Source organism: Dermacentor silvarum, chromosome 4 (genome assembly GCF_013339745.2).
Source record: "Dermacentor silvarum isolate Dsil-2018 chromosome 4, BIME_Dsil_1.4, whole genome shotgun sequence".
Taxonomy (NCBI): Eukaryota; Metazoa; Arthropoda; class Arachnida; order Ixodida; family Ixodidae; genus Dermacentor; species Dermacentor silvarum.
In genome coordinates this window covers 49,002,444-49,016,919 of record NC_051157.2, presented here as the reverse complement: position 1 = coordinate 49,016,919, position 14,476 = coordinate 49,002,444, and the positions used below count along the sequence as shown (strand labels likewise).

General features: G+C 46.5%; 2 protein-coding genes across 2 annotated transcripts in view; one reads left to right on the top strand and one right to left on the bottom strand.

Annotated features, from left to right (window-relative positions):
* Nucleotides 1–2,410, bottom strand: part of LOC119449975 (gamma-aminobutyric acid receptor subunit alpha-6-like) — a 60,632-nt gene extending 58,222 nt beyond the window's left edge. Inside the window, exon 1 of the mRNA XM_037713299.2 lies at nt 1,937–2,410. Coding sequence (XP_037569227.1) covers nt 1,937–2,151 — 215 coding nt within the window. The 5' untranslated portion in view covers nt 2,152–2,410. The remainder of the gene's footprint in view (nt 1–1,936) is intronic.
* A 10,156-nt stretch (nt 2,411–12,566) lies between these two features.
* LOC119449974 (gamma-aminobutyric acid receptor subunit beta-like) overlaps nt 12,567–14,476 on the top strand; it is a 29,400-nt gene continuing 27,490 nt past the window's right edge. The window contains exon 1 of the mRNA XM_037713298.2: nt 12,567–12,770. Coding sequence (XP_037569226.1) covers nt 12,709–12,770 — 62 coding nt within the window. The 5' untranslated portion in view covers nt 12,567–12,708. The remainder of the gene's footprint in view (nt 12,771–14,476) is intronic.

The following is a 14,476-nucleotide window of genomic DNA, read 5'->3' as shown; positions in this document are numbered from 1 at the left end:
CCGGCTAGCGCAAGTGCGTTATTGAACTAACTGAATTTCTCGAAGTAAAATGCGTCAGAAAATTCCTAAAGTACAACTTAAACACAACCTAGAGACATGATAGCATCGGATTGTAATTCTAATATACGAGAAAATATAATTCTGTTACTAGGAAACTCAAATACAAACCCCTTTTCCCGCTGCCGTTTTTTGGGTGAGCACGCCACGAAAAATCCCAACCAACTAGAGGCTAACAGCTTCGCTGTGATAAATGGGGCCATGCACGGCTCACCATAGAGCATTCACACGGGATGCTCGCAGAATTAAGTTCCCGGACAGTCTCAGACGGTGATGGTAGGAGTACAGTGCAGTCACCTTCAAAGAGGGTGGCCTTTAGCACAGAAGAGTGTTCGGCCACTTTTTGAGAAAAGTTCCTACTAAGGAGGGTTATCGACGCGGCTGAGATTAGCTCGAAAAGTACATCATTGGGCGACGAAGGATAGGCAGTGGCACAGGCTGTGCTCTATTGTTGTGCCACACACGCAAGTATTCCATACGGCGCTATTGGCCATTCACATAAGGAATGAATAAGGATTCGTAAATGCGACATCTAACTACAAGTGGTCCCTGGATGTAGCGTGTTCCGTATATGCCCAGTCGCTGTGAACACACCAAAGTCGAATACGAGAAAAGACAGTTACTTCCGCAGAACGACGTGTCGTTGGTTCTCTCGGTCTTATAGCGTACCGGAAACAATGTCGTCGATGATCATGTGTACAGGACACCATGATGTTTTTGTGAACAAAACCTACAGACAACACCGCTCTCTTGAGCTACAAAATTGCATTATTTCGTTACCGGCTGAAGTAGGGGAGCTGCGACGGAAAGGAATCATGATTGTAAGATCTTGCGTCTCAGGAGCGAGACAAAGAGAGAGAGAAAAGTCATAAGGGAAAGACAGGCAGGTTAACCAGGTCTCAGAAGCCAGGTAGGCTTCTGAGGAGGCTTAGCGAGACTCACACGCAGCGCGACAGTGCCGCAAACAGCGGAACAGCTATGGGTGCCAGAAGTTATTGCATTGCTACTCGTAAGCCCATCTTTACAAGGCTTCTGGGCCTAACTGACCATCAGTACCATCAGTATGCCCTTGTTTAACCATTCCTTCCGCCACATAAGCTCACTTGTGTGATGGGGTTAAACCCTATGAAACAAAAGTTTGAAAGTTATGGCTATACATATGACTATAGATTATGCATCGACTATCCTTGGCTCGATGCCTTCTATCGAATTATTAATAGACTAGCATACGTGCATCTCAATTCCATCGGAAAGCGGTCTCCGCTGGTGGGCTTGAAGCGGTCATCTTATGTTCAGCCGCAGAACTCTGCCCCTGAGTCAAGCTTGCCACACTTTGATATTACCGAAGAATAAACGTCAGGGGTAGATCATTCCTTCTTAGGGTAAGCATTTCGTATCAATAAACAGTAGTGAAAGATGGACTGCTACACTCTTCTTTCATTTATAAAGATGTTTGGACACTAGCAAACATAAATAAATAACAATTGAGCTAGCACGAAATACTTAGGGGAATAGTTAGGAAAATCATCTTCGTGATAACGGAGTGTTTCTCGATTGTCTAATACAAAATTCATCAAATGTCCTCATTCAGATGTCCGATGGATGTGCTGTCCAAGTACATCGTTTTTACACCTACTGTACCAAACGCAAACAAACAGTTGAGTTCAAAATCATCAGCTCTATGTGTTGTGACAGATCTCTCAAAAAGTGTGAGAGTGTGAGGGTGTAATCGGGGTCCGAAGTCGATTATGCTTTTATACGGAACTTCTCCCACCCAGCCTGTTGTACCGTTATAAGTAACGCGATAAAAGCAACAAGAACTCCCGAAATAACGACACAACACCGAGACAGCCAGTGCAGACGTCCAGTACGGTAATACCTGGTCCAGGTGACGAGGAAGCAACAGACAACGGTGGCCAAGGCCGGCGACGACGTCCCAGTGCCACGTCGCAACGGCTGAGGCAGCGACTGCCGCGTTGGCGTCGAAGACCGCCGTCCGCGCTGGCCATGAGGCAAGCGGCGGTCGGCGGCACCGGGACGGGCAGATGACGAAGCTCTTCCAGGCCCGTCGCCACCACTGCTGGCCGGACTCATGGTGCTGTCCTCCCGGGTCCCGCAACCGACGGCATCGCAGCATCGTGGCGACTCCAGCGGACCGCCCCTCCCCCGTGAGCCGCTACTACCTCCGCGCGCTCATGGTCTGTCCGCCGCCCACGTCCACGGAGTCGGCACCAAAAGACTGCGGCCACCGCGACACGGCCCCGGGTCTGGCCAGGCAGCCGCGTACAGGTCCCAACTCCGGCGCGCGCGCACAGCCGCCCGCGGCCGAGAAACAGGGTCGACGAAGAGAAAGTTGGCGCCACTTCGCGTCTGAATCCCGCGCGCGCGGTGCGCCGGACGAGCGCGCGGTCCTCTCGAGGTAACGGTGAGAGTAAAGGTACGTGCGCGCGAGGGTGCGGGTGTAGGGGAGGGAAGAGGGCTGGCGATGCGAGGTGAAAGAGGGAAGGTGAAAGGATTGTCGCTGGTCTTTGCTGGCTTCCTCTCTTCTTCTTCCCCCTCGCCGCCTCTTCTCTCTTTCTCGAGCTCCCTCGTTTTTGTTGTGTTTTGCGTCTCCGGCTATTTATGGGATTAGGGAGGAGGGCAGCGCCGCTGCGCGGCGCGCGATCCAAGCTCGGGCCCCGGCGTTCGAGTAGTCTCCTGAATGGGACCCGAACGACGTTGCTGTAATTGGAAGGGCGGCCGGATTAGAGCACCTGCGCGGATGACGCGACCGGGCGGCGGGATTAACGCGGACAGCTAAGCTCGGCGCTGCGGCTTGCCTCATCCCGCGTTAGCACGGCCGCAAGCGACATGCGGAAGAGGAGTTCGGAGGAGGTGGAGTGGTGTACACAAAGTGTAAACTGCGCCTCATTCTCATTAATGGTGAAACGGTGTTCGCAGACGGGGCAGCATCGAGGATCCGCAATGCTGCGCCACTCGAGTCAAGCTGATTTCACAAGCATTGTTCGGAAACAACTGCACGACACCGAGGTTCGCTGCAGTTCACCCGTTCGTATAAGCCGCGAGGCCATCGCTTCTGTTTGGTGTATTAAGTATTCTCGGGTGACCGCAAATGTCAATCACGGAGGTCGTTTACAAAGACATTCCACAAGAAAATGAATGAATGCGCTGTTGAGCTATGTTTGCGCCTCGGCGCCCTATTATCAAACTTGATTTCTGACGCACAATTTCATGCAAAAGATAATAATGAAGGACACACTGAGACCATATCTTCGTTACTATAGTTCTCACTAGAATGAAACAAAACAGCATGACTTCTTTGTTAAAATAGAATGCTCTTGCAACATAAAGGGAAGATCCGCGTTTCTTCTCTGTGTAAAAGGTAGCCTTGCAGCGATTTATAGATTGTCCTTTTCGTATCATACCAGTTGTGATATCCGTGTGTTTGTTGGCTCCACTGTGGCTAAAATGTTTTCCTTGCAATGTGTCCCACTTTGATTTGTGACTGTGATTTCGCATTGCTTCAATTTAGCTAAAACGTTTCTTTTGTTCTTTGCTCAGCCCGACTGACCTTTCGCATACATTTTCTTTTTCGTATATACTGATGAATCCATGCGTGCAGGGCTGACTGCGTGCCTCAGACTTTCGGCTTATACAGTTCAATGCATTCGCTCTAGGGTTTACTCCTGTTATTCGCAACCGTTTTCTTCTCCTGCACGTTCTTTACGGCAATAATAGAGTAGTCTTTCCGCACTGCTGGTCAAAGCACTATAGATATGAACCTCGAGCACCTAATATGTTTTTGTACATGGCGAGGGAAGGAGATAACATATTTAATGTGAGATTGAGATATGCAGTGAGGTCAGCCCCTCTCTGGCTTGCTGCTCGATACGTATGGGAAAGCGAGAAGGTGGAAGCAAAAGCAATGCCATCGGCACGCGCGTGCCGGTAATTTCATATTTATTTCATTTCATTTATTAACACACTAAAGCTGCAGCTTTAGAAAAGGAAGATAAAGACAACATAGAGGTAATGAATGAAACCGTAACTAGGTTGATCTCAGAAGCAGCAATTGAAGTGGGAGGTAGGGCACCAAGGCAACGAGTAGGTAAGCTCTCCCAAGAAACAAAGGACCTAATAAAGAAACGACAGAAGATGAAAATGTGCAACTCAAGAGATCAGATAGAATTCGCTGAACTGTCAAAACTAATCAACAAGAAAAAAGTAAGGGATATTCAAAATTATAACGTGGGAAAGATTGAGGAAGCCGTAAAATATGGACGCAGCATTAAATCAGTAAGAAGAAAGCTTTGCATAGGACAAGGCAAGATGTATGCACTGAAAGATAAGCATGGTAATATCATCAGCAATTTCGATGACACAGTAAAAGCAGCGGAAGAATTCTATACTGACCTGTACAGTGCCCAAAACAGCCAAGCTACTTTCATTCAAAATAGTGATGAACTGGATACAGAGGTTCCTTCTATAACTAGCGCTGAAGTTAGAAGGGCCTTGAAAGACATGACCAGGGGAAAAGCTGCTAGAGAAGATAGAATAACAGTATATTTAATCAAAGATGGAGGAGATATCATGCTTGAAAAGCTTGCGGCCCTTTATACGCAATGCCTCACAACTTCATGTGTACCAGAGAGCTGGAAGAACGCCAACATTATACTAATCCATAAGAAGGGAGACGTTAACGAACTGAAGAGTTATAGACCCATTAGCTTGCTTTCAGTATTTTATAAAATATTCACCAAGATAATTTCCAATAGAATCAGGGCAACACTTGACTTCAGCCAACCAAGAGAACAGGCTGGCTTCAGGAAGGGATATTCTACGATGGATCATATCCATGTCATAAATCAGGTAATCGAGAAATCTGCGGAGTACAATCAACCTCTCTACATGGCTTTCATAGATTATGAAAAGGCATTTGATTCAGTAGAGATACCAGCAGTCATAGATGCATTGCGTAATCAAGGAGTACAGGAGGCATACGTGAATATCTTAGCAAACATCTACAAGGATTCCACAGCTACCTAGGTTCTCCACAAGAAAAGTAGAAAGTTACCTATCAAGAAAGGGGTCAGGCAAGGAGACACAATCTCTCCAATGCTATTCACTGCATGCTTAGAAGTATTCAAGCTCTTAGACTGGGAAGGCTTAGGAGTGAGGATCAACGGCGAATATCTCAGCAACCTTCGGTTTGCAGATGACATTGTCCTATTCAGCAACAATGGAGACGAATTACAACAAATGATTGAGGACCTTAATCGAGAAAGTGTAAGAATTGGGTTGAAGATGAATATGCAGAAGACAAAGATAATGTTCAATAGCCCGGCAAGGGAACAAGAATTCAGGATCGCCAGTCAGCCTCTAGAGTCTGTAAAGGAGTACGTTTATCTAGGTCAATTACTCACAGGGGACCCTGATCACGAGAAAGAAATTTACAGAAGAATAAAATTGGGTTGGAGTGCATACGGCAGGCATTACCAAATCCTGACTGGGAGCTTACCACTGTCGTTGAAAAGAAAAGTGTACAATCATTGCATTCTACCGGTGCTAACATATGGGGCAGAAACTTGGAGGTTAACAAAGAAGCTCGAGAACAAGTTAAGGACCGCACAAAGAGCGATGGAACGAAAAATCTTAGGACTAACGTTAAGAGACAGGAAGAGAGCGGTGTGGATCAGAGAACAAACGGGGATAGCCGATATTCTAGTTAACATTAAGCGGAAGAAATGGAGCTGGGCAGGCCATGTAATGCGTAGGATGGATAACCGGTGGACCATTAGGGTTACAGAATGGATACCAAGAGAAGGGAAGCGCAGTCGAGGTCGGCAGAAAACCAGATGGGATGATGAAGTTAAGAAATTTGCAGGCGCAAGTTGGAATACGCTAGCGCAAGACAGGGGTAATTGGAGATCGCAGGGAGAGGCCTTCGTCCTGCAGTGGACATAAATATAGGCTGATGATGATGATGATGATGATTAACACTCTCAAGGCCTGCAGGAATTGCAGGCCTTGGACATAGGGGCACATAGGGGAGAGAGCTCAGAAAGATTCTAAAGACCTTAAACCAATGTTTCTCGTCACATTGCTTGTGAAACAAGTTTGCGGATTCTATTTCTGTGGCATTTGAGCGAATATATCGTTTAACCAGCTCGCAAGTGGAAATAACGGCAAATCAAGAGAATAACTTCTTTTACAGGCTAAGCGAGAGCTATCGGTAGACTACATGTCGCAAGTAAGAGGTGATTTTAACATCCGAAAATGCTTACTGAGGTGGAGAAATAGACCGAGCGTCTGAACCAATCCTGGCAATAGCCACGGAAGACGAAATAGGGTGAGTTTTGCATAAGAGTCACTGAGATAAAAAAAAGAAAAAAAAGGAAGCGACGAATAAAGGTAAATACAATGAAGATTACACTTGCAACTCATAAAAAATTATTTGTGCGAGCAAGACGACTGGCCCGATTCCTCATTACTTCTGAAGACCACGTTTCTGGCGATAAGAGGCAACACTGGGCGCTCATTTCCCTATTGGCGACATTCGCAGAACGAGTATGCAAACACAAATGAAGGCCAGAAAGAAAACCAAGCAACGGTCGCAATTTAGTAAATGAGCCAGAGTTTCAAGTAAGCCAAATCGCCTTGTCGAATCGTTAAACGCACACAAATATGCAAGGCACCACGATAAATATATCGGAACAAACGACACAGCATCTGAACCTTCATTTCTGTAGTATATGCGTTATATATTCAAGCAAAATAGGGCATGAGCTCCCGCAGAAAAGAAACCCGGTGAAAATCCTACAGTGTGTGACACACAGATTACAGTCAGGTATAGGGAGGGCTGTAACATGCACGCTGTCTTCTCATCACACTCGATCTTGGTCACCTGAAGGGCAGCTGAGTCAAGATGTCTATGTGCAAAAGTTGGCGAAGCTACACCCGTTTCTGTCAGGACCTACATCCTCGTGCTCTCAGGGGAGGGAAAATTAATTGCTGGAAGAGCGCCATGGCGACTGTGCACTATTTGTTGTCAGGGCTTCATTTGATCGGTGGAGGAGGCGACGGAGAATCCTCCCCTCCACCAAAACCAAGCCTTATGCATTTCGAACCGTTTGCTGTTGTTTTCATGCTCGGTTAACGGGGGCCGACGCGATTGGTTGTTTCACTTTCCTCAATCGCGTGGAAGCTGACTGTAGCACGATGGAAGCTTTTTTTTTTTGTAGCATGCCTCGTTGAGTATCCGCAACATGACCAGCAGTGAGAGATCTTTCGCAGTCGTCTAATCTCTATAGATAGGCGCCCTTTCTCTGTGCAAAAGATGTATGGACCCCGGTCGTGCCCTATCAAACAGAGACTAACTCTGAAGGCTCAACGAGATTTGCTACTAGAGAGTGAATGAAGAAATCCCTTGGGAACAGTAGTTAATGTGCAATCTTAATTTCATCTGTGTTTGGATGAACTGTTCATGCTTGTGCTGATCATTAGTATAAGGTTACGATATTGTTTTCAGCCCTGACAATTTCGTTGTCGATACAGTCACCAATGTGTCCCCACAGCAGCCTGAGGCTTAATAGTTGCTCATTGTCTATAATGTGTTAGCTGCTGGAAAGTTCCTTTGAAGCATCTTGCATGAATGGCTTCGGGTTACTATTTATCCTCATCTCATACAAATCTCATAAAAAGACATTTCCATTGGCGCGCATTTAATCCTTTCACCGCATTAGTTTTTACTGATATAGGTGTCACATGCAAGTCACGTTTCCAGATCCTCGATCGTCCCTCGAAGCGCAGCCGCTCGCGGCACGCACGCCCTACCTTCATTCTCTCTGTATCCACTATTTACTTGTGGACTTGTAGCAGCAGGCCTGGTTGATACGACAAAGTGCGTAAACAAACATTTATAGCTATAGTTCAGATACAAACAAACTTCGCGTATAGCTCAGTGATATTGTACGCCTCTGAAACACAAGTGCCTGGGTGCAACACATTCAATCCCCAGGGGCGTATAGCGTCATCTTCCTACGCTGTATGCTAAGTGCGTAGCTCGCGCACTGCACTTGGACTGTACTGACTTTCTTTTTAGTTCCCATTGGTGTTGGGGCAATTTAAGTTGCCTTTCGCTTGATTGGGGGTTCCTCTTCTCAAAGCCGTGCGCAATTAGGGAAGAGAGCACGTCATGCCCACTTCCCCTCAACCTGTTCTGCACGGTAAACAATCCAGCTGTACCGTGCCGTTTAAGTCACGGTCCCGACGTCGCATTTTCAATTACATTCCTCTGTGACGACACGGGGGTGGTGTTTCACGCATTCTGGGAGCGCGGCTAAGTGAAAGGCGCACCATACTTCCTCAGTACGTTGAGTATTTGTCTAAAACGATGGTTTGTGCAATAGCCGCATCCGCACTTATGAACGAGCAAGCGAGAATACATATTGTGAGCCCAACCCATGCCTGACTTTCATCTTCATCATCAATTGTACATCTTCCTCATCTGTATATGGCATCATCAGCTGCAAAGCTTCATCTTCGCCTGGCAGCACGAGCTCGGCTGGAATAAAGCGGTTCCTTACAAGTGGTGGAGGTGCTGGGTGCCGTTCACCCGTGTAATGGCCACGTGCTTCCAACTGTAAAGAAAACTAACAGTGAAGTTTAACCGCGCACAACCGTAGTTGTACCAGCACGGCTAGTTTCCTATCGGTATATCTACTCCGCGAATGTACTCACACTCTTTTGTTTCTTTTTTTCGAGGCCTTTGCCACAAGGCTCACTTTTTGCGTGCCGTCACTCTCGAAACAGTCTTTTGCGTGAATGATGGCGCACCCATTGGCGAGACTCATGGCTGCGAAATAACCGACCTTCCTACCAGGCTGCTTGCTACAGCGTGGGCCCACTTAATCACTACGCGCGTTAAATTGCGCAGTCACGTGGTTTTCGCACGCACCGGAGTTGAGGCTGGGATAGTGCATGCCACATAAGTTCGCTACCCGAAATGACACGTCTTTTGGAATGAAGCCTAAAGCAAAATTGTGTTCTTGGGGTTGACATTTACGCATTATTGCCCCACGTGACATCCAACATCCTTTTCCCCGATTTCAACTAGCGCTTTGGACAGACGTGTTCTGCTTGAGCGACGTAATGAGCTCACCAGTGTGGCTTCCACGCGTGGGGGCGCATTAATTCTTCTCGGCGCTCCAAACCTTCACCTACTTGCACAGTTTTGCTTCGTGATTAACGTAAAAAAAAAGAACAAGCTAAAATAGAATCGCGTTCTGCTCGCTTAGGTGTGACAAACTTCAGTTCAGTGTGGCGACCATTTCTTCAGCTTGGTTTTCCTTTTTGTTTCTTTTTCTTTCTTGCATGTCCGTCACCATCAGATAGGGAAAGGTCATTGGAAGCCTCGGTTGGTTCATTATGAAAGTGGAACGTTCTAGCTCTCAAGCGCGTCGTCTGTGTTATGCAGAAAGCATTTTCCTCTACGGTACAAACAGAAAAGGAAGAGAGAGAATAAAACGTAATGTTAGGAGGAAAGAGCACACATTATTGGATGCGCTTGCTTGAATTTCGCCTAAATCTTGCTCATATATAAAAAAGTCTTTTAAATTGCCTGCGACAACATTTCCCCGCTGCTTTATGCTGACTAGTCTTTTTAACAAATCGCGTACGTTTCACAGATGATTCTGGAAGCAGTGCGGATCGTATCGTGTTAGCTGCACGAAATACGAACGTGCAAGTAAAGATACAAGACGAGGGCGCATAACTATTAACTAAGTGAAATAATGGGATGAAAGCCAATATGCACACCAAAAACATTGCGATGATGGCCCATAGGCAAAATTACCTATCAGCCATTGTCTTGAAATACGCACAGTATAGGGGCATGTTCTGTCGCAAATTATAATCCATTGCCAGGTAAGACATATAAAGTATCTTGTCCTTGCCAGTCTTTATGTCATTATTCCACGACACACTTGTATGTCCTCTTATACCGGCATACCTACTGGAACTACGAGTGTTGTAGGCTAGCAACAAATGCTGCCTGATTGAGCGGCGACAAAATAACGCATCTTCTTTCTAATCTATACAGGCAGAAGTCTTTTACCAGAATTGAATCGGGGTTTGAGTCAATAATTCCCCCTCCCCGCCGTTTGCTGATTGCTAGACAAAGAACATTACTCATGTTTAATTGCGTGAATTTTTCTAACTTTATTCATGAAGCGATAACTGTAAAAACACCAGAACAACGGCACCAGTTTTCAAAGACAAGCAAATGTATTATTATTGCCTCTAACGTGATGATGTCACTCGGCGGACACGAAATTAAAGAACGACAAATCGTGGTTATTCTCATTGTACTTAAATATGACAGAGAACTCAAGTTTACGGAAGAAATCGTTTCTGAACAAGTAATTGCCTCGTTGAGCGCGGAACTGCCAGTCGTGTTTCTGCCCAGAAACCAGCTCTCTTGTGTGTGCTAATTGCCACTCGTTTGTTTTGCAGTAACGAGTTTCTGATTAGTGTTAACAAGGCGCCGACGTGTGAATAAACTATTGAAAAGCATCGCTTAACGATAAATGTTACGGGTAATGACGGTGATAGTGTATAAAAAAGAGCTCGCGGCTACGACTGGAATCTTGTGGATGCACTAAGTAGGGCAAGCGTACGTGGTCGAGGTTCCTCAACCTCTTTACAAATTGTGCTCGGACGGAACGATTATTGCATTCGTTTCCGTGGGAAATCGAAAGGCTGAATGAGATTCCCTGAGCATAAGACGAGCGCCCCGCAGGCATTGGAACGAGGCAAGCGGCTGGGAGTGTGCGGACACTCGAACTGTCGAATGGGACTACAACACCTCTGTTTCAAATATAAAACTTTCGCTTCATGAATTTTATGTTTTTTTTTAACATTTCATTATGGCCGAGTGTGTTTGGTCAGTACAATTAAGAGAGCTTACCTGCCAAAGAAAAGAACTAGTGAAACTGTTCCGCCAGCCACTTCAAGGGTCATTTGCAAGCAAAATAGAGGCTGTAGGAGCTTTTTAACGCTTGCTCGTTTACTTTATGTTCAACGCATTCGGGAAACTAAATAATCGCCCTCTGAGGGGACAGACAGTACTAGAACACCGTCCCCACCATCAGAAGGCACTGGAGGCACTTTTGCGCTTTCTGAGAACGTTTGGTCTGTACCAGCTTCTTTGCCTCTGCAGTACTGTCCGTGCCCGACACTATACCCTGCCCCCCCCCCCCCCCCCCCCCCCCCACATCCCGTCTCTCTCTCCATTCTGTCTCTTCCCCTTCTCCCTTCCCCCGCGTAGGGTAGCCAACCTGACTGCTTAACATCCCTGCCTTCATTATATCCCCCATATTCTCTCTATCTTGCTCGTTTACAAGCTTGCCGGTTGAACAGGCATCAAAGAAGTGTTGCGTGCTTAAAAAAAAAAAAATTATCGCCACCTGTACCGGAGTTTTGTTTTTCCTACCATCAAGACCAGCAAATGTTTTAACGCGATAGCGTTAAGGACCCCGTGTCGCAGGGAATCCGGAGTCGGCGTAAGCGCCGGCGTCGTTGGTGGAAATAATCATGCCGAACCACATCATTCCGAACCACTTCGACCGGGCGGGCCCTTCACGTGGCGCAAGGCGTTAGTGAACAAAAATTGAATTTCTCAAAGTAAGATCCATCAGAAACATCGTAAAGTATGACTTAACCGCAACCTACAGACGTGATAGCGAGGGATTGTAATTTGAATATAAGAGAAAAAAGCCTGATAAGCAACCAGGTATCTTTGAATGTTATCGCGTTCCGCTCTTAAAGGCGAAGCTTAAGCGTGCTCCAATTTTTTTGTTTCTTCATTTTGATGTTCGAAGCTCTCATTTCGAAATTATTTATAGCCGTGATTATTTAGCTATTTTAACACATCTTGAGTGACCCATTCGTGAAGTTTAAAGAGATCGCGGGATCAAATAACGGCCGCGGCGGCCGCATTTCGATGGGGGCGAAATTTAAAAACACCCGTGTCCCGTGCACTGGAGGCAGGTTAAAGATCCTCAGGTGGTCAAAATTAATCGGAGTCCCCCACTACGGCATGCGTCATAATCAAATCGTGTATTTGGCACTGGAAACCCCAGAATTCAATACAATTCAACGACCTGAATCGACTGGAAGTTTTTTAACTAGCCGTTTAACCTAACTAGCACGAGTGTTCTCGGACACGTTCTCAATGTCTGAAACGATGTTACCGTTGCCCGACAATTGTAACCGCAGCCTTGTACACAGCGGCAGAACGTCATAGTCCCTGAACTACCGCAGCGGGCCAGAACACTTCTAAACGCCCGTAGTCGAGTGCCCGCCGCGCCAAGAGCCCAGAAGTTACTGGCGTTTCTGTGGGCTCAGCGGCAGTTGCTCCATCTAGCGGCATCTGAGGCGACACCACGACGTCATTCGTCACGTGACGAATGCGGCGCATGCGCGGTACGCTCCGGCCGCCGCACCGCGCTTCAGCCCCGGGCTCGGCGGTGGGGACGAGGAACGGCACCCAGCCCGGCTTCCGACGGCGCCTTCGGCCCTCCGGGGAGCAGAACCTGCGTGGTCCGAAGTGCCACCGAGGTGCCAGGCACAAGCCGAAGCCGTCACTGTAGGATGCTGTGCGCAGCTTGGTTGATTCCGACATGCATCGCCTTACAACTGACGTTCGGAATTGGGTAAGTGCTGCTACCCCTGTTCGCCCGCCCGCTGGAGCTTGTGGGGAAGCAGGCCCTCCCTGCGCCGGTGCGTTCGATACAACGCTTTTGTTTCATGTCTGCGTTGTGCGCTGGCGAAGAGCGACAGTACATTGTTTTTGTGTGAGGAAGCGTGCTTCTATTGAGAGAGGTAATTACCGTCATTGCTCTCAGAATTTAGCGACGCGATGTGCCACGGCTTGTTTCGAACTCCAGCCAGGTGCGGTTAGGACAACCGTACGCCTCCTCCGATTCGTCTAGCTGTTCTTTGATGTATACACTTTATATTGTAGTGTTAACGCAGACTTCGCGGGTAAATCACACACTTAGCATCGCTTCGCGACGAGTATCTCACAAACTTTCACCAAAACGTAAGCATAAAGTGTTACGTGCTCCATGTGCTTCAGCATAAAAAAGACTTCTGCGTGACCATTAGAAAAAAGATGTGCACGGAATTTTGAAAAGTTGGGTATGCAGATTAATTCGAACAAGGCAATGGCTCAAAGAGTAATGCAACGATCATTCCCTGAGAGTTTGTTTCATCGATGCCTGAAAACAATGCTGAAGCCCCCCCTAAGACACTACAGCTATGCAGGTATGCAGCCTTTACAGGCAAGAAAAAACAGATGGCGGGAGCAAGTGTTGGAAGCGGGCAGTGTGCATAACAAGATTCCGATAAGACAACTCTCGCAAAATGATTAAGAATGTAGTGAGAAGGGACAGTAGACTACAGTGTTTGTGTCGATAGCCTAAAGGAGTGCATAGGTTACTAGGACGGCTAGAAGCACAGCAGACGTGACTAAATTCGACGTGATTACTGTTACTAGCGATAAACTTAAAAACAAGATGACACCCGCTCACATGCGACGAAGCGGTACACTCTTCTCTGCTCACTCCTGTAACAAATGGAAGCGAGCAAAGCGTCAAGAAACTTAATACCTGTGAATTGTAAATATACATAGATTTTTGTGATTTACACAGCATGCCTGGGCGGTGCATTTGTCGTAATAACAGGTTCTTCAAATTATTTAATTACTTTATTGTAGATATGCTTATAAACCTATCCTGGAACAATATGACAGATATTGGAAGTTAGGTACGCCGTGGTGTCTACGCTTTACACTGAATATATTCAGTGTATACAACCTTCTTGGCAAAAACAATGGACAGAAAGAAATGCTTGAAATGCACCATTTGAATTCACGCTGTTTGATGCCACAGACTGCTGGCATCCAAGTAGTGGCGAAATGGTTAGCAAACCGCCTTTTGTCAAAGCTGGAGATTCTTAATTTTCTCCGAGGCTTTCCCATTGCCTTACAAATTTATTGAAACACAGGTGCAGGGTATGCAATCGTGACTGACTTAAGTTATTCAATATTTCAACCCTATACAATAAATTACAACATTCTTGTCAGCGGCACACAATGCCAGACCCACTGCAGCCTGTACAGGATGCGTCATGGTGGACTGGCTCCGCGTAACCAATAGTCATTTAATAGCATTATTACATAAACTACCTCGTCAAAGCACTCGACAATATTGCGCTGCACTGGCTTTCATATCAAATGACTTTTATAAAACATTCTGACATGTCATGGATATAAGTAGTCGCGAAAGCTGACACACATCAAAAGGTGGGACAGGTGTTGTTGAGGACAAGCATTAAAGATGCACCGAAGATACATTTG